Source organism: Bos taurus, chromosome 18 (genome assembly GCF_002263795.3).
Source record: "Bos taurus isolate L1 Dominette 01449 registration number 42190680 breed Hereford chromosome 18, ARS-UCD2.0, whole genome shotgun sequence".
In the NCBI taxonomy this organism is placed as follows: domain Eukaryota; kingdom Metazoa; phylum Chordata; class Mammalia; order Artiodactyla; family Bovidae; genus Bos; species Bos taurus.
This window is the reverse complement of record NC_037345.1, coordinates 56729182-56751209: the sequence shown is the minus strand read 5'-3', so window position 1 is coordinate 56751209 and position 22028 is coordinate 56729182. Positions and strand designations below refer to the sequence as shown.

Here is a 22028-nt window from a genome sequence, read left to right as displayed (position 1 = left end):
TTCTTCTCTCTTTCATCGCCCTCTCATCTCTCTCTCTCTCTCTGTCCCCTGTCCCCTTCCATCTCTCTCCCCTGAATGCTCCCCTTCTTTTTTTTGTTCCTCTCTCACCGTCTCCCTGTCTTCCACTCTGCTGTGACTTGGCCATACCCCGAAAGGCAGTATAGGGTAGTGGTTAAGAGCTCAGACTTTGGTGCCATATAACTGGGCTCTGCCACTTCCTGGCTGTGTGTCCTTAGGCAGGTTACTTAACCTCTCTGTGCTGCTGATAATAATAGTAACCTGCATCAGGGCTGTCACGGGGATTCCATTGAGATGTGATCTGTAAAAGCACTTAGAACAATGCCTGGCACACGTGAGCATCAGTAAGTGGTGGCGATTATTATTATTATCATTTAATGTCTCTTTTTCTTTCATCTCTCTCGACTGTCGCCCTCCCTGTCCTCTTACTTTTCTCTCCCTTCATTTTCTGTCCTGACATCCATCTTACCCCCTCGCTCGCCCCTTCCATCTCTTCCCATCTCTCTACCCACCGCCCTGTCTCTCTTCCTCTCTCCCTATATCTTGACCTCTGCCTCTTTCTTGCCCCGCCCTTGCCCCCCACCCCCCACCCTTCTCTTCCACCCCCGCCCCCGTATCACATTCCAGACTCTCCGAAGACTCCCAGTCCTCGCTCCTCTCCAAACCCGTGAGCAGCCTGTTTCAGAACTGGTCCAAACCACCTCTGCCGCCACTCCCCACGGGAACCGCGGTGTCCCCTTCAGCCGCTGCAGCCCCGGGGGCCACCTCCCCATCGGCTTCCTCCTCCTCCACGTCCGCCCGCCACCTCCAGGGCGTGGAGTTCGAGATGCGCCCACCTTTGCTCCGCCGGGCCCCCAGCCCCTCATTGCTGCCCGCCTCGGAGCACAAGGTCAGCCCTGCGCCCCGGCCCTCGTCCCTACCCATCCTGCCTTCCGGACCCCTCTACCCGGGCCTCTTTGACATCCGAGGCTCCCCCACCGGAGGGGCAGGAGGCTCGGCCGACCCCTTTGCCCCCGTCTTTGTACCGCCGCACCCCGGGATATCCGGGGGTCTCGGCGGGGCCTTGTCAGGGGCCTCCCGCTCCCTCTCACCGACCCGCCTGCTTTCCCTGCCCCCGGACAAGCCGTTCGGCGCTAAACCTCTGGGCTTCTGGACCAAGTTCGATGTGGCTGACTGGCTAGAGTGGCTGGGCTTGGCCGAACACCGGGCCCGGTTCCTGGACCACGAGATCGATGGCTCCCACCTTCCCGCCTTGACCAAGGAGGACTACGTCGATTTGGGGGTGACCAGGGTGGGACACCGCATGAACATCGACCGGGCTCTCAAGTTTTTCCTGGAGAGGTGATGGCTGGCCTGGACGGACCAGCCCGTCCACAGAACCCTTGAGCCTACTGGCCTCTTGACCTCTGTCCGCCCCCCCCCCCCCAACCTAACCGTCCTTCTCTCCCCGGGCCAGGGACTCTGCTAGAACTTCGCCCTGACCCTTGTCTCCCAAGGCCGGAGGTCACCAGGTGGCCTGATCCCGGCCAGACATTTGCACCTCACAGGAGGGGGCAGCTGACACAAGACTGTGTGTGTGTGTGAAGGGGTGGGGGGAGCGGAGGGGCGCTGGAGGAAATCACAGACGGGGGAATGGAGAAGGAGGGAAGGGTCGATTTTGGGGAGCGGGGGACAGACAGAGCCATAGAGGGTCAGCCCTGAGCCTGACCGGTTGGGGGTCGTACCCCAGGCCGCAGAGGAAGGGGACGCCCTCAGATTCCACCATCTGCCGCCCCTCTAACCACCCTTCCCTCCATCTCCAGGCCCCTGGCTCTCCCCACCCTCCCTTCTCCCCAGCACACACAGCAGCCCCCGCCCCCCCAGGCTCTTGCACGCTCCTTTGCACGCCTGCTCACCTCTCTCCCCTTCCTGGGCTACAATTTTGCACAAATGCGCCCTCTGGCTGTCTTGCGCGCTCCGCCTTGGCTTCCTCCGCCTGCCTTTGCTTCCGGCTCACGCTCCGCTTCCCTGGCACACCACGGCGTCTGTCTCCCCACGCTCCACAGCCCCTTGGTCTCAGACTCTTCCCACGGGCGCCCTCCCCTCCCCCACCCCTTTCTCCTGAAGAATCTCTGGGCCCTTGCTGCAGACACACTTGGGACACCCTTTCCCTCGCCCTCTCTCAGACCGTGCGCCTCCCCCTAGACTCGCGCCTCCGTTCTCCTGAAGCACCCTCTCCTCTTAATCCTGCACCCCCACATTCTCACTCTACCCATCCCTCCGTCTCACAGTGACACTCCCACGCCACCTCCTTGCCCCTCCCCCCTCCCCCACTGTTGCTTGTACCCTCGCCTCCCAGGAACCTTATCTTCTTCTCTGCCAGGCTTCCCCACTCCCTCGCCCCGTCGTTTTCCCAGATCCTTGTCCATCTCCACTGTCAACTCTTTGATGAAGCTTCTTGCACGCCCGCTCTTGCACACGCATCCTCCCCAGCACTTTCCCTGCTCTCTTGAAGCCGTCTTTTCGTCCTTAACTAGGCTCTTGCACCCCGCAGCCCTGCCTTGCACGCTCATGCTTGAATTTCTGGTTGTTCTTGGGTAACTTTTTCCATCTCTCTTGGAGAACTCTGCAGCCTCTTTCCTTTTGCACACTCATCTCATTCCACACGCTCTTGGGACTGTATTATTGTTTCTTTTCCTGGCAGTTTTTTTCCCCTGCCCCCAAAGATCAGCTCTTATGATCATTTGCACTCTGCCTATTCTCTTCGCTCTGTACACTTTTTCTGGCAAGAGAAGATCCTGTGCACTCTCAGTTCTTGCCCACTTTGCTTCCTCGCTTCCTCCTCTCCCTGCCCCAGTCTTTGCCCTCTCAGCTCCTCCCTCCTCCGACTTCCGGTCCATCCATTTTGCACGACGGCACCACCTCCCCCCATCTCCTGAACTTTCCGTCTCTCCCAGAAACTCCTCCCTCCAGCATGGCTGTTCCTCCCTGCACGCTTCCCTGTCCCTCTATTCCTAGGGCTTGGAAATTCTAAGCCACCCCCTTCCCCTGGAAAGCCCCCTCCCCTACTGTGGGCAAAAAGGGGAGGGCATCGCCCCTGATCCCCACCATGTTCAGCTGCCAAAGAAGGGAGCTCCCCCTCCTTCCCCCAAGCCCATTCCCCCTCTGCTGCCCCCTACCCCCTAGGGGGGGGCGCTCCGTCCTTGGGGGAGGGTGCTTGCAACCCTCCCCCCTTACCACGTCAGGGATCTGCGGGGAACCTTGTGGGAGGGTCGTGGGGGGGGAGGGGTGGCGAGGAGGGGGGCGGAGGTCGCGCTGGGCCCCTACCCGCCCCCTCCCCCTTGTCGGATGCCCCCCGTCCGCAGGGGGCCTGCGCGGCGCTCGTCTATCAAGGGCTTGTTCATTCTGGATGGGTGCCGCGGGGTTGGGGAGGGTGTGGGGGGTGGGGAGGGGGGTAGGAGAGGTTGGGCTGGGGAGGGGGAAGGTACTGGATGGGGGGCAGCGCGGGGTGGAGAGAAGCGACAAAGCAAAAAGAGGAACAATAACAAAATACAAAAAAAAAAAAAAAACCTAGAACACACAAAAAAAATCCAGAAAAAAAAAAACCTGAAATAAAGCCCGAGAATTGTCTTCCAAGGGGGGGTAGGAGGAGGAAGAGGAGGGGGGCTGAAGAGGACGTCTGGTTCTCGCTGGGACAGGGATCGCACGCGTTCAAATCCACGGCGCCCGGGTCTTCCCTCTCACGAGCCTCGGAATTCACCCCTCAAGGGATTGCGACCCAGGCGTCCATTCGCAGGGACTAGGGGAAGACAAGGGAGGCAGAATTATATCATGGGGGTTCGTCCCTACCCCCCATCACCACCCTCCCCCTGACTCCCCACCAAGATTTTGCAGAGAGAAATGGCTTTTGTACCAGGTCATTCTTTATAATTAAACTCACAGTATCCACCCCCTCGAGCCGACCCCGCCTCCTTCCTGGGGAGGCAACTCCCCTTTTCCTCTGAGGTTCCCGGTGGGTATCCCGAGCCAGAGGGGCGGTGCGCAAGCGCAGCCGGGGCCCGCCCCCCTAAATGTCAGTCTTCCTCGGTCGGCTCCGCCCCCAGAGCCTCGAGCATGCGCCGTCGGACCAGGGAACGGCGCAGGTGCAGGCGGTAATCGCTCAGGAGCAGTTCGTCGTGGCGCACGAGAGGATGCAGGTTCCCACGGAGTCGAAGCCCCGAGCGCAGCAGGCGCGAGCGAGTCTGGAAGTCCGTGACCATGATGAGCCACCTGCGAGGGGAAAAGGCCAGAGGGAGAGGAGCGGGGCGGAGACGGAGGGGGAATCGCTAGCGGCCCCAGCCCCGCCCCTGGTTGCTGGAGAGTCCTTGCCTGATCCCTGAGTTCGTTTACCGACTCGTCCCTCAACCTGTCGCTGCGTCCCTAAACTCGCCAGGCCTGCACTCTCGTCGGGGTCAATCTGTTCTTCGACCCTCAGGGGGGTCAGTCTAGGCTCTGTCTTCCCTGAGCCTGGTTCTGTCGAGGCTCCATATTTCTAAACCGCCACTGCACTGGCTGCCTCGCCCCTTCAGTGCTGCTCTCAGGCCTGGTCCCACCCGCCACCAGACAGTCTAGACCCACGGGATCACTCTGACCCCGCCCTGCAAGGTGCTCAGGCTCATAGCTGCTGTCTCGTGTTCCGACCCCACTCCTCGGTCTTGCGCATCCCCGTCACCACCTGGGTCACTGAAAGTCTGGCTCCTCTCTCCAGATCCCGCCTTCTTTTCCGATCTCACCTGGCCCTGCTCCCCCACCGCACCCACTCTCGGCTTCGCCCCTTCTAGGCTCCCGTGTGGGTGCATACAAAGTCGTTTCAGTCGTGACCGACTCTGCTCCCTTATGGACCGTAGCCCATCAGGTTCCTCTAGCCCGCCAGGCTCCTCTGTCCATGAGATTCTCCAGGCAAGAATACTGGAGTGCGTTGCCATGCCCTCCTTCAAAGGACCTTCCCCACCCAGGGATGGAACCTGTGTCTCTTACTTCTGCATTTGCAGGCGGGTTCTTTACCGCTAGCGCCGCCTTTCAGCCAGGTAGGGGTCCTTCTAGCTACCACAACCTTCTCTGGGCGCTCCAGGCCCCGCCCCCTCACTATCGGTCCCCTCCCTGCCCCGCCCCTTGATGCGCTTCCTGTTGGCCCGCACCTCCTGGCCACGCCCACCCAAGGTCTCCGCCCCGCCCCGCCTCTCTCAGCCCTCACTCCCGGCCCCGCCCTCTCACTAACTGTCCCTTCCCCACCCCGCCCCTCACTGCGCTTCCTATTGGCCCACACCTTCCGTTAGCTCCCGGCCACGCCCATCCAACGTCCCCGCCCCGCCTCTCTCCGCCCTCACTCCTGGCTCCGCCCCCTCATCGTGTTCACGGCGGGCCTATCACTCCAGGCCCTTCACCCGCGCCAAGGACTCACCGGTCCCGGCGTCCAGCAGTCCCACAGATGACGTTCATGTTCTCAAAGCGGATGCTGCTCACGCGCCCACTCTCCATGGCCCCGGGGAACTCGGCTTCCAGGGCCTCCAGCACCTCCACGTGGGTAAGGTCCTCTTCAGGCTGGGGATGTCGGGGACACCCGAGTTAAGTTCAGGTGCAAAAGTCCCCACCCTAGACCCCACCTGCAGAACCTGCCAGAGCGAGGAGGAAAGGAATTTTTCAGGTAGAAAAGCATCTGCTGCCATTCTAGGTCATTCTCAGAAAAACAAAATCAATCCTCACCAAGCCGATTTGCCAAAAGTCAATGAACAGTCGGCTAAATGATTCACCAGTTGGCCAACTTTGCCTATCTATTGAAAACTTTTCCAGCAACCTGCGTTGGATGGTGAGGTTTTGGCAGCCCTTGAAGATTTCCGCAAGGATTTAAGCTGTACATTTTTCCTTTTATAGTCACATTAGCATTTTAAGGACTGTTACTTTGTCAATAAATAGGGATCGTAGGGGAGGGTTTGACATCTTGTCAATCTATTTAACATTCAGAAAACACATTGATCACTAACGTTTCAGTCTCAGATTACCGTGTGGAGGGTGATACCATATGTCATATATAAAATTGCCAAGAAGCTACAATGAAATCAAGAAATTGGTCACCTCCAGGAAAGCAAGCCTTGGGTGTATATGTTGAGTGGCAGAGGTGGGGATGGGGTTGTTTCATGTTCAAAGACACAAAGAAGAGAAGCAATGGAGTGTGGATTGGCCTTGTCAACAAGAACGGTGATCCCTACGTCAGGGTAAAGTGACACAGATCAGCTGAGGGAACACTCGAAGGCTTGTGCCTGGCAAGCCTCATTTAATTCTCAAATTAAAGGGTGACACCTTAATAGCTACCTCTGCTGAAGCAGGAATGGCCACAGAAACCATACACGGCGTAACCACTTCGCTGAATCTGTCAAACACCTAAGCTTTTTTAAAATGAATTTCTGCACTATCTGTCCATTTTACAGATTTTCCTAGTAGACGGGTTAGCAGGATTCCCCCTGTCCTCTGTCTCCCTTCTCTCCGCCTCTCTCAACGATGGCCCCTTTGACAAATTCACAATTTATTTTCAGCCACTTATCCTGGTGCCAGGCCCTCAGCTGCTAAGCTGCAGAGCTTGGATTCAAGTCCTGTCCACCGCCCCATCAGGGATCTGGGGTAACGGGCTTGGGGAGGGCCACTCACCGAGGTCTCCATGCACAGACAAAGCGGCTGAGCGGCAGGCGGCATGGGAAACTTTCGGATGCACGGGAGCTCTCGGTCCAGCGCCTCGTATTCTGCAATAACCTGACGCAGATACTGTTTCCTGGGAAAACAGCCACTGGACAGGGACCTCCCAAGGTCAGAGGTCGATGCCCTCGCGCTTAGAGAAGCTGAGGTCAGAAATCACGGGGCCAAGGACCACTCACGAGGATTTGACAGATCTGCCCAGGCTCCGTGCCTGCATCTCCTCTGGGGTCTCTCGGTCCACAAGGAGCGCTCCTGGGGATGGAAAACCCAAGTACATCGGTTGCCCTGAGCACTCCTCACACCTTATTCTGCTTAAATGGCATCACCGAGTGACTGGCCATGCCACTCCCAGGATAGCTCCTCTGCCAGTTATTTGGCTGTTGTGTCTCAGCCCGATTCCACCTGCCCCACCCAGCTGTGGGATACCCCAGAGCTGGGACTCGCTACTAACCCCATTTCCCTTCTGACTTTTGGGGTCCCCTTAGACTCTGCCTAAAGGGGGCGCAAGAGGGAGACTGCAAGGCAGGAGGAAAAGGAAGGGACCTGCCCCTTTCTGCTTCCTGTTCCAGTCATCCCAGCCTGGCTCCTTCACCGCAGCAGTATTTGAATCCGGTCTGTGGTTTCTCCAACACCCTCAGAACTGCCCTCCTGATTGGAGCTTGATAACAGCTCTCAAATCTGAGCTCTTCTCCACAACCCCTTTGTCAGCTAATTGGTCTCTCATGGCCAACTGCTGGTTGTCCCACATAATCCATTTCCTCTTCCTCTTTGCGACCCTATGGACTATAGCCCGCCAGGCTCCTCTGCCCACGGAATTCTCCAGGCAAGAATACTGGAGTGGGTTGCCAGGCTTTCCGCCACGGGATCTTCGCAACCAAGGGATCAAACCCACGTCTCGCGTCTCCTGCATTGGCAGCCAGGTTCTTTACCACTAGTGCCACCTGGGAAGCCCCAAGTCTTCTCTAGCAACATTTTACTCAGTCATTGATGTGTTACCATCTCCTCTATTCCAATTCAGTAGACTGTGTGGTGTACTGGTAAGTGTTTTCTCTCTCTCTCTCTCAGCGGGCACCAGTTTTCATGGTGTGGGTACTCCCACCCTGACTAATGTTATGGCACCCATGGTTTTAACAGGGCTTCCCTTGTGGCTCAACTGGTAAAGAATCTTCCTGCAATGCGGGAGACATGGGTTCGATCCCTGGGTTGGGAAGATCCCCTGGAGAAGGGAAAGGCTACCTACTCCAGTATTCTGGCCTAGAGAATTTCATGGACTGTAAAGTCCCTGGGATCACGAAGAGTCAGATATCGCTGAGCTACTTTCACTCATTCACTCGTGGTTTTAACAACCAGCTTGCAAACTTCCCCACTCAGATCTCGTGAGCTGGGACAGGCTATCTCCAGCACACAGCTAGGTCCCAGCTCTACTCCTGGCGGTCTTTAGCGTCAGGCTGTCAAGACGGCTCAGCTTGTACCACAGTAAGCCCCCCTCTCTGGTCCTGGTCTTCCCACCTCCCATCTGTTTTAGCAGGGCAACTGGGGTGATCTTTTCCTCTCAGAGGCTCACAAATTTCCAGAGGCTTTCTCTTGCCTTCAGGATAAAGTCCTCCCCTGCTATGGGGACTCATTCCTCAATGTGTGGTCTGGGGGAGCCTCTCAGGGTCCCCTCCAGACCTACGGGATGAGAATCTGCATTTTAAACAGATCCCCTTTGAGAACCACCTGCCCTGCATCACGTATGGTCCCTCTGCTGAGCTCTCTGCATTTCTGTCTGGCTATCCTGGCCTCCCTTCCATCCTTCCAATGTAGTAATCTCCTCAAGTCCGTGCACGTAACAATAACTACATGTTTACAGTCCCTTTTGCAAAGCCAAACACCTTTTAAAGTTCTTTCCATTGAATCTTCACAACAACTTCTGAGGTAGTGTAGTTTAACACTAAACTAGAGATGATGTATCAGTTCAGTTCAGTTCAGTCGCTCAGTCGTGTCCAACTCTTTGCGACCCCATGGAGTGCAGCACGCCAGGCTTCCCTGTCCATCATCAACTCCCAGAGCTTGCTCAAACTCATGTTCATAGAGTCAGTAAAGATGCCATCTAAGCATCTCATCCTGTCGTCCCCTTCTCCTGCCTTCAATCATTCCCAGGATCAGGGTCTTTTCAAATGAGTCAGTTCTTCACATCAGGATGTATAATGAACACAAATGTTGCAATACCTAGCTTCAATCAATATCAATATTTTGCCAATCTTGTTTCATCTAGGCACTTCCCCACCACACAGAGAAGCACAGAGAAGTTAAGTGACTTTCCCAAGGTCACACAGCCCAAGCGATAGAATCATGATAAAAATTGAGCCATCTGGATCCAGAACATGTTCTCAATCCCCCAGTCTGCTGCTTCTCATCCCACTATTGTCTACACAACAGCTTCCTAACTTCTCAACCTCTCTGTCTCTCTCCTTCATTCATCCCATCAGAATAGCATTTTTTGCTACTGTTACTTGGTTTGTTTTATAATTATTTATTTTGAGCTGTGCTGGCTCTTCATTGCTACATGGGTTTTTCTCTAGTTGCAGAGGGCATGGGCTACTTCCTAGTTGTGGTGCGCAGGCTTCTCACTGCAGTGGCTTTTCTTGTTGTGGATCATGGGCTCTAGCATGCAGGCTTCAATAGTTGCAGCACACAGCCTCAGTAGTTGTGGCCCACAGGCTTAGTTGTCCCAGGGCATGTGGGATCTTCCCATGGGATCTCCCATGGGGAGCGAACCCATGACTCCTGCATTGGCAGATGGATTCTTTACCATTGAGCCACTAGGGAAGCTTCAGAATACCATTTTGAAATGTAGATCTGACCACATCACCACCTCCACTTTCCTCAAAACCCTCCCAGGACTTCTCATTGTCTTTGGGATAAATTAAGACCAAGACCACATAGGACCAGACCCTGCTGATGTCTCAAGCCTGATCAGACACCATCGACCTCCTCACTTGCTGCATTCCAGAAACATCACCTTTCTGGGACTTGAACTCTCCATGCCCCACTCCTGCCACAGGACCTTAACACATGCTGTAAATCCACGTGGTGCTCTCTTCCCCCTCACTTAGCTCATCACATCTCCTTGAGCATGTGAAGAGTTCCTGTCTTGAATGCATAACACCACGTATTGGCTGTCATCACAGCTGCATTTTTACATTTATTTCTATGAGTCTCTAATTATAATGTGAACAACAGGAGGTCAGGGGCTTGTCTTCTGCTCTTGGCATCTAGCAAACCAGGCACCTTTATTGGATAAAGACTGAAGGGATATAATCATCAAATGCAATATATTGTCTTTGTTTGGATCTTAATTAAAACAAACCAACTGTAAAAAATGAGAGTTTTTAATAATTCAGTTCAGTCACTCAGTCGTTGCGACCCCATGAATCGAAGCATGCCAGGCCTCCCTGTCCATCACCAACTCCCAGAGTTCACTCAAACTCACGTCCATCGAGTCAGTGATTCCATCCAGCCATCTCATCCTCTGTCGTCCCCTTCTCCTCTTGCCCCCAATCCCTCCCAGCATCAGAGTTTTTTCCAATGAGTCAACTCTTCGCATGAGGTGGCCAAAGTACTGGAGTTTCAGCTTTAGCATCATTCCTTCCAAAGAAATCCCAGGGCTGATCTCCTTCAGAATGGACTGGTTAGATCTCCTTGCAGTCCAAGGGACTCTCAAGAGTCTTCTCCAACACCACAGTTCAAAAGCATCAATTCTTTGGTGCTCAGCTTTCTTCACAGTCCAACTCTCACATCCATACATGACCACAGGAAAAACCATAGCCTTGACTAGACGCACCTTTGTTGGCAAAGTAATATCTCTGCTTTTCAATATGCTATCAAAGTTGGTCATAACTTTCCTTCCAAGGAGTAAGCGTCTTTTAATTTCATGGCTGCAGTCACCATCTGCAGTGATTTTGGAGCCCCAAAAAATAAAATCTGACACTGTTTCCGCTGTTTCCCCATCTATTTCCCATAAAGTGATGGGACCAGATGCCATGATCTTCGTTTTCTGAATGTTGAGTTTTAAGCCAACGTTTTCACTCTCCTCTTTCACCTTCATCAAGAGGCTTTTTAGTTTCTCTTCACTTTCTGCCATAAGGGTGGTGTCATCTGCATATCTGAGGTTATTGATATTTCTCCCAGTAATCTTGATTCCAGCTTGTGCTTCTTCCAGGCCAGTGTTTCTCATGATGTACTCTGCATATAAGTTAAATAAGCAGGGTGACAATATACAGCCTTGACATACTCCTTTTCCTATTTGGAACCAGTCTGTTGTTCCATATCCAGTTCTAACTGTTGCTTCCTGATCTGACCTTTAATAATTAGGGAAATTCAAATATATACTAGATGAGATGATATTCAAGAAAAATTTATGAATTTTTGCTGGTTGTAATTAATGGCATGGTAGGTCTGTTTTCTAAAACTTGTTTTAAAACAAATTTGTCCTATTGAATGTCCCCCAAAAAAGTGTGTGTGTGGTGCCTAGGTGCAACAAGATTAGCAAAATATTGATAGTTATTGAAGTTAGGTATTGGAATGTGTGGATTTACTAAACATTTTCTCTATTTTTGTGAATGTTTGAATTTTTCCATAGTAGAGAAAAATCTTTTAAATTCCTATCACAGATAGAAATAAAATTATATGCCCTGGAAAAGTGTGTGAAATGACTTGGAAAATGACTCTAGCAACATCAAAGTGATATGTTTAAAATGTGAATAAAACTGTTTCCTATGAAATGTGGCATTAGAAATAAAGATTCCTAAATTACAACCATGATTTTAATATATTTGTTTCAATGTATATGCATAACTTAATAAAGGTATACATTTATAAATGAGTACTTATTGAATAATTGAGTAAACATAATACATTCAAACATCAACAGACACCTCTAAGGCCTCCTGTGTGCTCTGAAGGATGATGCAGACAAAGAGATTAATGAAACCTCCACCCTGCCCTCCAAGAGCTTTTGGTCTGGTGGGGAAAGCAGTCACTGTAAAGTGCAGTACTTGCTACAGTGGAGGTGTCACAAGGTGGACAGTCTGGGCACAATCAAGGAAGGCTCCTTGGAGGAGGTGATGTCTACCATGAGACTTCAGGGATACAAGAGGAGTTTGCCAAATAAAGAAATGGCAGAGACCCTCCTCATTAAAAAAAAAAAAAAGAAGAAGAAGAAAGAAAGAAATTGCAAAGAAAGGGATATTTTATGCAGAGGCATCACAGGGTGTGTGGGTGGAGGACTAAGGTCTTTAAGCAAAAGAGAATATTCCCAGAATTCTCTTCAGGCCCAAAGCTAAGGAGTACTTATTGCAATTGTAGGTTATTAATTATTTGTGAGATAACATGTGTCATGTCTGCCTTCCTTGCATGAGAACAGGCTGGATCATTTCATTCACTACTACAGGCAAACCACTTGGGACCCACAGGCTTTCTAATGGCCTAAGCCAAAATTTGCAACCTGACAAGCTAAAAATGTTACTGGCTCCAAAATACCACAAAGAAAATAGAAAAACTGAAATGAACAAATATTGATCTACAAAATGGGCCAACTGGTCAACTCAATGCCACTCAAATTTTTCTGGAGCTATACATAAAGTTTTGATGCTTTTGAACTGTTGGAGTTCTGTTGGTGTTGGAGAAGATTCTTGAGAGTCCATTGAACTGCAAGGAGATCCAACCAATCAGTCCTAAAGGAAATTAGTCCTGAATTATTCATTGGAAGGACTGATGCTGAAGCTGAAGCTCCTTTAGCCACTTGATGCAAATAACTGACTCTTTGGAAAAGACCCTTATACTGGGAAAGATTGAAGGCAGGAGGAGAAGGTGATGATAGAGGATGGGATGGTTGGATGGCATTACCAACTGACTAAACATGAATTTGAGCAAACTCTAGGCTATCATGAAGGTCGGGGAAGCCTGGTGTGCTGCAGTCCATGGGGTGGCAAAGAGTCGGACATGACTGAAGCAAACTAGCACAGCAGGGAGAAAACGCTTGAGAGTCCCTTGGACTGCAAAGAGATCAAACCAAGTCAATCCTAAAGGAAACCATCCCTGAATATTCATTGGAAGGACTGATGCTGAAGCTGATACTCCAATACTTTGGCCACCTGATGCAAAGAACTAACTCCTTGGAAAGGCCCTGATGCTAGGAAAGATTGAAGGCAGGGGCAGAAGGGGATGACAGAGGATGAGATGGTTGAATGTCATCACCAACTCGATGAACATGAGTTTGCGAAAGCTCTGGGTGTTGCTGATGGACAGGGAAGCCTGGCATGCTGCAGTCCATGGGGTCACAAAGAGTCAGACATGACTGAGTGACTGAACTGAATTGATACATAAAGTATACTTATCAGGTGGGTGCCTCAGTCTAGGTTAGAGATGATGTGGGGTGGGGGGGTCTCCAAACAAAAGAGGTTTTCAAAGGCACTAACAGAGACTGGAGGACAGAGAAACTGCCCATTCTGCCACTAGAGCATTTACTGTGCCTAGCCTAGCACCTGGCACAGAGTAGGTGCTTACAGCCAGCACCCAGAAGGGAGACCCTGTCAATGATTTCCATCCTTATCCCTCACTTGAGGAGTGTCCATTCCCCACCCGTGGGAGAGATGGGGAGGGAACCAGGTGAGGCTCACCAATCCCCAGGATCCTCAGAAATATCTCATCCAGTGTAAACCAATGCCTTCGACCCCTACTGCTCATCATAATTACCTGGCAAGCAGTTAAAAACTATAGATGCTAGGGCCCCATTCCTAGAGATCCTGGTTAATTGGAATCTGAAGTAGGATTAGATATAAATTCTTTAAAAACTTTCTCCCACCTGATGCATAGACCCAATGACTAAAATAATTATAATAATTTCATTCTTTTTGCCAGGCATTGAGACAAGAGTGAGTGGGTGCTTAGTGCCGGCCAATGAGATGTGAGGAGAGATTATTTGGAATTCTTAAGATTAAAACCTTTGGAAGTGATGCCTGGAACTTTGGCAGCCATTTGGTGACCATGAGGTATGCAAGCTAGTGTGCAAAAGAAATATATCCCAGACTAAAAAGCAGGGAAACAGAAATCAGCTTCTCAATAACATTCACTGAGCTGCTGATCCACCCAAACACAAACACTGCTCCATCTATAGGCTTCTTTTACAGTGAGATAATGTCTTTCCTATTCTTTATACTGGGCTTTCCACATCGCTCAGTGGTAAAGAATCTGCCTGCCAAGCAGGAGACGTGGGCTTGATCCCTGGGCTGGGAAGATCCCCTGGAGAAGGAAATGGGAACCCACTTCAGTATCCTTGCCTGGGAAATCCCACGGATAGAGGAGGCTGGTGAGCTACAGTTCATGGGGTCGCAAAGAGCCAGGCACAACTTAGCAACTGAACAACAAGAATTCTTTATACTGCCTTAAGTCCAATTCTGTATTACCTGCTAGCCAAATGAATTGTCACCAAGATATTACTTTAGAAATGTTCAATGAGAAAATGAATGAATGAATGAGCTGTGCTAAAGTAGAGCGGAAATAGGCAGCCCTGGAAGATGAGCCTGACAGCTGGCGCAGGCTACATAGGGCCTCAAACACTGGATTGAGGGGCTGGTGCCGTATCCTGGGAGTGATGGGGAACATGGAAGAGCTGCGAGTAAGGGAGAAAAAGGGTTAGTGTTGGGTGTCAGAAAGTTTTCTCTGGAGCTACGTAGGGGATGGGCGGGAAGGAAGAAACTGGAGGCCAGGGGGAGGGAAGAAACTGGAGGCCAGGGAGTTAGGTGGAGATAGGGTCCATTGGAAGAGGACAAGCCCTGACCTGGGTATGTGGGTATGGGACAGAGAGAATGAGAACGAAGACAGGGTTAGGGACTGATGGCAGTGGGAGGGAACGGGAGTCGGCGGAACAATGCCTGGGGTCTGGATTGGGTTGGTCGTAGGGGGGAAGCAGGGAGAAGGAGTAGCTTCAGGAGAAGATGCTAAGTCTGGTGGTGGAGACAAAAAGTGTGTGAGGGACCAGGGCAGGGAGTCTCTAGGGGCTCATGGCCTCCAGAAGACTTGTTAAGGCCCCAGAGACTCATGGGAAATGTAGTTCCGGGTCCAGACCATTGGCCAGGGATCTGCAAAGGCTCACGGGAAATGGCGGTTTGCGGTCTTAAAGGGTACTGCCTAGTGGGCACAAGATGTTAGGGGTAGCTCTCTCTTTGGAAGGCCAGTAACTCACTCGCGGCCACGCCGCAAGGCAGGCTGTGACACAATGCTCGGATGAAGGCCCTCCACCCCCACGCTTGCGTACAAACGCACAGAGAGTTACCTGCGTCCCTGTGCATGCCGGGGTTGCCCATGGCGGAGGAGCACAGGGGCTCCACCTCCTGTTGCATCCTGGGAAGGCGGGTGAGGGTTGTCTCAGGAGGACGGGGAGAAGCGCTCTGACTGGGCCACCCGCCCCAGCTCTGTCTCCCCGCTGCTTCCTCCCTCTTGTTCTTGAAGCCCCGGGGGAAAAATGTGGACGGCTGCGTCCACATAGGCATCTGGTTTCCTTTCATCTCTGGGACCCGCTGTGTGTCCCAGTTCCTTCTTTCCCAGCTTCCATTTTCTTCCTCAACGTCTCCCGGTCTCCTCGAGCCTCTTTCCCCACTCCTGTCACTCGCACTGTCTTCCTCATCTGCTCCCCACGTCTCTGTCCCCCTCCCTTCCTCCCTCTTTCCCCATTTCTTTATCCTGACTTCTCCCTGTCGCTCTCCCCATCTCTCCTCTACTCTTTCCCTCGTTTTCTCTGCCCTCTTTCTCCCCACATCTCTCCCCTTCCCTTGTTCCATCTCCCCAGTCTCCTCCATCAGTTTCCCCAACATCGCCCCATCCCCCCATCCCTCTCTGTCTTCATTGTTTTCTGGCTCTCTCTAACCCTATCACCCCTTCTCTGTCTCCCTACCTCTCTCCCCATCTCTCCCAGTCTCCCTTTTCCCTCTTTCCCCATCTCTCTGCTCTCATAGCTGCCTCTGTCGGGCCCCTTGTCCTCCCCTCCTCTGTCATCCCTTTTCTGTTCCCACTTGCCCTCCGCTCATCCCTGTTTCACGCAGGAACTGCTTAGATACAGGCGAGATTCAAACAGAAACTTGGTTCTATATAGGGGAGGGAAAGGTGAGCAGGGGGCCTGGTTGCCATGGTACCTCCAGTGGATGGGGGAGGGGCTGGGAGTGAAGGAGTTTAGCCACAGAGGTGCCCACAGGGCATCTCCTCTTTGTGTCTGCCGAGCTCTCAGCAGGGGAGAGAAGCCCAGACTTTTCCCCTTCTTTTGTCTTTCTCAGTCTGTCTCTGCTTCTCTCCACTTCAACTGGTCGTTGCCTTAACTGTCGGTTATTCCTGCTTGATAAGCATTGGTTCTCTGCTTTTTAGCAGTAGCACCTCGATTTTCTGAGTCACTAATATTTGTGGTGTTGGAGAAGACTGTTGAGAATCACTTGGGCTGCAGGGAGATCAAACCAGCCAATCCTAAAGGAAATCAGTCCTGAATATTCATTGGGAGGACTGATGCTGAAGCTGAAACTCCAATACTTTGGCCACCTGATTCGAAGGACTGACTCATTTGAAAAGACCCTGATGCTGGGAAAGATTGAAGGCAGGAGTGTTGTAGCCACGCGTTCCAGGAAACAAACTCATGCAGAAAGACGATGCAGATAGTGAAGTGCAGTTTATTACACCGGCGGGCCCAAGGCAGTCTCCTCTTAGCCAAGGACCCCAACCAGTTTTTGTGAAAACCTTATGTACCCTAAGTGTAAGTGCCCAAACCTACCTCCCCAAATTCCCTGAAACTAGTCTGAACAAAGGAAGAGAAAGATACAATCAAAGTTAACCCGTGATTCATATGCCTTAAGCCTAGGTAGTTAACAGTGGACAATTATCAATAGGCCTGTGGTCATACCCCAATAAGCATAATATAATTTATGATTCTATTTGGTTACACAGATAATTAGGGTATTCTTTTAGGCAATGGAGAGTCTAGGTATGAGCCCTGGGGTTCTTCCATCCAGGAGGTCTGGTTTTCCAGTTGGTATGTCATTTCCATAGATACTGGGCATATAGCTCAAAGTCCACAGTCCGACCCAAGATGGAGTCCTGCTTTCAAGATAGAGCCTGTTCTGTCTGTTTCCTCCTACAAGAGGAGAGGGGGACGACAGAGGATGAGATGCTTTGATGGCATCACCAACTCTATGGATATGAGTTTGAGTAAGCTCCAGGAGTTGGTGATGGACAGGAAAGCCTGGCATGCTGCAGTCCATGGAGGCGCAAAGAGTTGGACACGACTGAGGGACTGATGCCTGGAGAATCCCAAGGACAGGGGAGCCTGGTGGGCTGCCATCTATGGGGTCGCACAGAGTCGGACACGACTGAAGTGATTTAGCAGCAGCAGCAGCAGCAGCAGCAGAGCAACTGAACTAAACTGAGCCTGAAAAGCAATCTAGGATAGTCAACCTTGGACTTTTGCTAGATCCATTATACAACAGGGTCTTTCTTTTTCCAGTGAGGTTAAGAGGCTGGCTGAAGCCTAGGTTTGAGCTGCTGGGGACCACCACATTGCCATATGGGGAGAGAGCCTGCCTGAATGCAAAGACAACAGGAGGAAAGCAGAAACCAAAGATACAAACAGTCAGATTCCTGATGATGTTTGAGGCACCTAGATCTAGCTGTGCCTGAAGCCATCACTCACTCAATTAATTCCGTGTTATTGCTTAGGTTATTTGAGTTTCTGTTATTGGTAATTACAACAGTCCAGACTTCAGTGGACTCATTTCCAGACCCAGTTCCTTTGCAGCCCAGACTCCCTCTCAGCATCCTTATGTCTTTTTATCTCCCATCAGACTGTCCTTTACTTCCAGTTGCCAAGTTCATCCCTATAGGAGAGGACACATTTTTCATTCTAATGGCCACAGGCACACCCAGCCTGCACAGCCCATCAGTCTCCAAACTCTATCCCTTCTGCTTCCTGATTCTGCTCTTTCTTCTTTTCATTCCCACAGCCCAATACCCACTCTGGTTTCAAGGTCCTTTCCTGCCTGGACCCTCTCCCTGCAGACTCCTTCTTGCCCTCACATCCTCCAGTCTCTTCCCCACAAGGTTTCTAGAGGGGTCTTTTGGCACTCAGAGCTGTCCCTTCCCCTGTACTCAGCCCTCCCATGGCTCCTCAGCACCTTGGACAACGTTTCAGTCAGGCGTTTGACAGATACATGATCTCTGGTCCCAGCTTCCTCTCTCACCTTGTACCTTCAAAACACTCTTCAGCCACCTTTTACTAATTACTTTATTTCATTAATCCCTCACCTCTATCTCCACTCTCTACATGCTGCCTTTTCCTGGTGCCCAAATGCCCTCATCCTTTCAAAAGAAGCTCAAGTGCCCCCTCCTCCAGGAAGCTTTCTCTGACTCCTCCTGTCAGTTGTGTTTTCTGTCTCCTCTCTGTGCACATTCTTTATCTGCTTCCCCACCGCCACCCACCCACCCCAGGCCTCTGAACACGGTGCACTCTGCCTGTCTTGCTCGGGGATTTGGGTCTTTTTATGCCTTCCACTCCAAACCATCCTGACTCCTCTCTGGTTCTCCTGCATCAGGAAAGTGTGGAACGTGACTGTTGAATGAATGAATGAGTGACGATTCCCCTCTATTACTGTGACCTGCACTCAGCAACCCCCAAGCTCACGGACCTCTCCCTGTTGGTCCACATGACGTAACAGAATGAAGAAGTGAGTATGGACTCTGGAGTCAAACAGACTAGCATCAAATGCCATGTCCAGGCTGTGCAACCTTGGGCAAATGTCTTCTCCTCTTAGAGCCTTTGTTTCCTCCTCTCTTGCTAATAATGCTGCCTTGACGGGCTAAGCAAGATACAGCAAAGCCCCCACATGTGAGCCAGACACAAAAGAGACACTCAGTTGAAGCTTGCTCCCTTTTCCAGTTCTTATCTCAGCCTCAGGCTTTAGCTGCCTCTTCTGGGGCTCTCTCTTTCTTCTCTCTTTGGATGTCTCTCTCTGCATCTCTGGGTGTCTGTCTCTCTCTTCTTCCCTCTGACATCTGGGTCTCTTAAATTCCCATCTCTCCATGTCTTCATTTTTCTCTGTGATTTGTTCTTCTTTTCTCCCTAGCTGTCTGTCTCTGGAACCCTGCCTCATCCATCTCTCTGTGTGCCTGAATTTGAATTGCTCTGTCACGTGTCTCTGACTTTCTTTGTCTGCCTCCCATTCTCTGGGTCTCTGTACCTTTCTGTGTCTCTCTGTCTCTGTCTTTGTGTCTCTCTCTGTCTCCATTGCTTTATTTGCCATCTCTCTGTTTCTATCTCTCTACCTCCTTCCCTGTGTTTCTGCCTTAGCCCCACCTGTCTGCCACTGGCACTCACCCCACCTCTCTAGGTTCATCTCTGTCCCACTCCCTGGCCTGGCGTGCAGCCTGGGACCCAAATCCCTGAATCAGCATTTTCTTTCTATTCCAGAAATTATGTCAGCGCCGCAGCAGGGGTGGGGCTGGTTGTAGCTCTGGTTAGAGGGTTTGCCTTCCTGGACCCTTGTCCACACAGGCCCTGGCCAGCACAGTCTACCTCCGTTCTCATTGCTGGTTCTCCCACGGGAGCACCAGGAGAAATGGTGAGCCTGTGTTTACATACACTGTGCATGTCTCTGGGCGTGTGTGTCTGCATTTGTCTGCAGGCACTTTATGTGTGGGTCTGTAGGTACTTTGCAAACTCATCCGTTCACTCATGCATGCATCTATCCATCCACCCATGTAATGATCCACTCATTCACCCACTCAGCTATCCATCCGTTCATCCAACCATCCATTCATCCATCCATCCATCCACCCATCCATCCACCTATCCACTGATCCATCCATTCACCCATCCAACTCATAAATACATACATGCGAGTGTGTGGGCTCAGTTGTGTCTGACTCTTTGCGACCCCATGAACTGTAGCCTGCCAGGCTCCTCTGTCCATGGAATTTTCTAGGCAAGAATACTGGAGTACTGCATTGCCATTTCCTACTCCAGGGGATATACCTCACCCAGGGATCGAACCCGTGTCTCTAGCGCCTCCTGCACTGGCAAGTGGATCCTTTATCACTATGCCACCTGGAAAGTCCATATACATACATACACTTCTCTGTTTATCCATCCACTCGTTCATTCATTCAGCCAGCCAGTATATTGAGTGCCTACTGCGCGCGAGGCACTGTCAGGCAGCAAGGACAGAGCAGTAAACAAAAGGGCTCCCCCCGTGGAGCTTATGTGCTCATCAGCCCTCCTCCCTGTGCCAAGCTTCCTCCTCCCAGGCTTTGCACAGACTGAGTCCTCTCCCCGGAGGAGTCCTCTCCCCTCCCTCATCTTCACCCGGTTTATGCCAACTCAAATATCACCTGCTCAGAGAAGTCTTCTGTGACCTCCTTCTCAGACACAGCACCCTGGACTTTCCTTCATTAACGTTGATCCTCAGATGGAGTTATTTAATGACCATCTGTCTCCACCACTAGACCATGAGCCTTTCCAAGGCTGGGCTTCTCATCTTCTTTGTTCCCAGTCAAATCCTTAGTGCCTAGAACAGTGCCTGGCGCTCAGTAGATGCTCGGTATCTGCCAAATAGCTGCGTGGACTGAATTGAATGGATGTCTCTCTCTGTCTCCTGTTTCCCTGTCCAGTGCTCTGCACTCTTCTACACCCCCAGTGGTGATAACAGGCAAGGTTCTTCCTAGATGCAAACAATGTAGTGGTTGTAAGCAGGGAGTCTAGAGTCAGACCACGTGGCTTTGAATCAACTCTGACACCTCCCAGCTGTGTGACCTTGGGCAGCGCACTTTCCCTCTCTGAGCCTCAATTTCCACACTTGTAAAATGACATTAAACAGTCCATGAGCAGGGATTCCCTCCTGGTGATCCAGGGGTAAAGAATTCGCCCTGCTAGTGGGTTGGATCCCTGGTTCTCGAATGAGGATCCCACATGCTGCAGAGCTACAGTGCCCACATATCACAGCTAGCACATATCACATGCACTGCATTGAAAGATCCCGTGTGCCAAAATAGATAAATAAATAAACCAAGGAAAAAAAGACTCCATGAGCCAATGCGTGTAATTACTAATTACGACAACAGTAAACATTAACCATTTTCTCCGAATCGCTGGTGAATTTAATCCTCCAAATAACCTAATGAGGTGGAATCTGGGTTTAAAAAAAGATCGCTCTCCCAATAAGAAAAAGGAAAAAAAAAAAAAAAAGATTACCCTTACTTATAGATGGGGAAATGGAGGCACCAAGAATGGAAGTCATTCACCCAAGGCCACAAATGATGGGAGAGCAGGGCTGGGGTTTGAACCCATGCTCCCCACTCCCAAAGTCACACATAGTCCATGCACTGCAGCTGTTCCTTGATGCCTGACGGCCTCTTTGGGAACACATCATGGGGTCTGGCAAGCCCACCTGCGTACACAACTCTGATTGTGTGCATTACTGCATGCTGCTGTGTGTCTCTCCCTGTCTGTGGACCCTGGGTGGAGGTCTGGCTGTGAGAGTGGTATTTGGGGCACTTGTACCTCCATGCACATGTCTGCGGATGCACCTCCTCCCATGCAAGCTTTCTTGGGTGCAAATGTAGGTCCGTCTGGGAGAAAGCAAGGAGCACTGAGGACAGAATTTGGAGTGAACTCCAAAGGCAATTCTGGGGGATTCAGCAGTATGATTTGTTTTTGTTCAGCCGCTCAATCATGTCCGACTCTTTGCGACCCCATGGACTGCAGCATGCGAGGCTTCCCTGTCCTTCACCATGTCCCAAAGTTTGCTCAAACTCATGAATCGGTGATGCCATCCAACCATCTCATCCTCTGTTGCCCCCTTCTCCTCCTGCCCTCAATCTTTCCCAGCATCAGGGTCTTTTCCAATGAGTCGGCTCTTCTCATCAGGTGGCCAGAGTATTGCAGCTTCAGTGTTAGTCCTTCCAGTAAATATTCAGGGTTGATTTCTTTTAGGATTGACTGGTTGGATCTTCTTGCTGTCCAAGGGACTCTCAAGAGGCTTCTCCAGCACCACAGTTCGAAAGCACCAATTCTTGGGCTCTCAACCTTCATTATGGTCCAGCTCTCACATCTGTACATGACTACTGGAAAAACTTTGGCTAGACGGACCTTTGTTGGCAAAGTGATATCTCTGCTTTTTAATACACTGTCTAGGTTTGTCATAGATTTTCTTCCAAGGAGCAAGCATCTTTTAATCAGCAGTATGATGGTAGCTGCAAAATGTATACATAGGCAGCAATTGGGGGAGGTGGGG

The 22028-nt window shown here is 51.2% G+C and overlaps 2 protein-coding genes across 4 annotated transcripts in view; one reads left to right on the top strand and one right to left on the bottom strand.

Annotated features, from left to right (window-relative positions):
- Window positions 1-3954, top strand: part of SHANK1 (SH3 and multiple ankyrin repeat domains 1) — a 51239-nt gene extending 47285 nt beyond the window's left edge. Inside the window, 1 exon segment of the mRNA XM_024978739.2 lies at window positions 646-3954. Coding sequence (XP_024834507.1) covers window positions 646-1363 — 718 coding nt within the window. The 3' untranslated portion in view covers window positions 1364-3954.
- On the bottom strand, window positions 3903-15886 carry C18H19orf81 (chromosome 18 C19orf81 homolog). Of its 3 annotated transcripts, NM_001435395.1 has the most exons (6): window positions 15781-15872; window positions 15041-15108; window positions 6903-6975; window positions 6679-6814; window positions 5438-5577; window positions 3903-4266 (listed from the first exon to the last, which is right to left on the bottom strand). In NM_001435395.1, the coding sequence occupies exons 1-6, from the start codon at window positions 15789-15791 to the stop codon at window positions 4071-4073; spliced, it is 624 nt and encodes a 207-aa protein (NP_001422324.1). In that variant the 5' UTR covers window positions 15792-15872; the 3' UTR covers window positions 3903-4070. The 3 variants fall into 3 exon arrangements, with proteins under 3 accessions (NP_001422324.1, XP_059733084.1, XP_024834520.2); XM_059877101.1 differs by having other exon boundaries at window positions 4041-4266; window positions 15041-15886; XM_024978752.2 differs by having other exon boundaries at window positions 4041-4266; window positions 6679-6799; window positions 15041-15884.
- Window positions 15887-22028: the final 6142 nt, after the last annotated feature.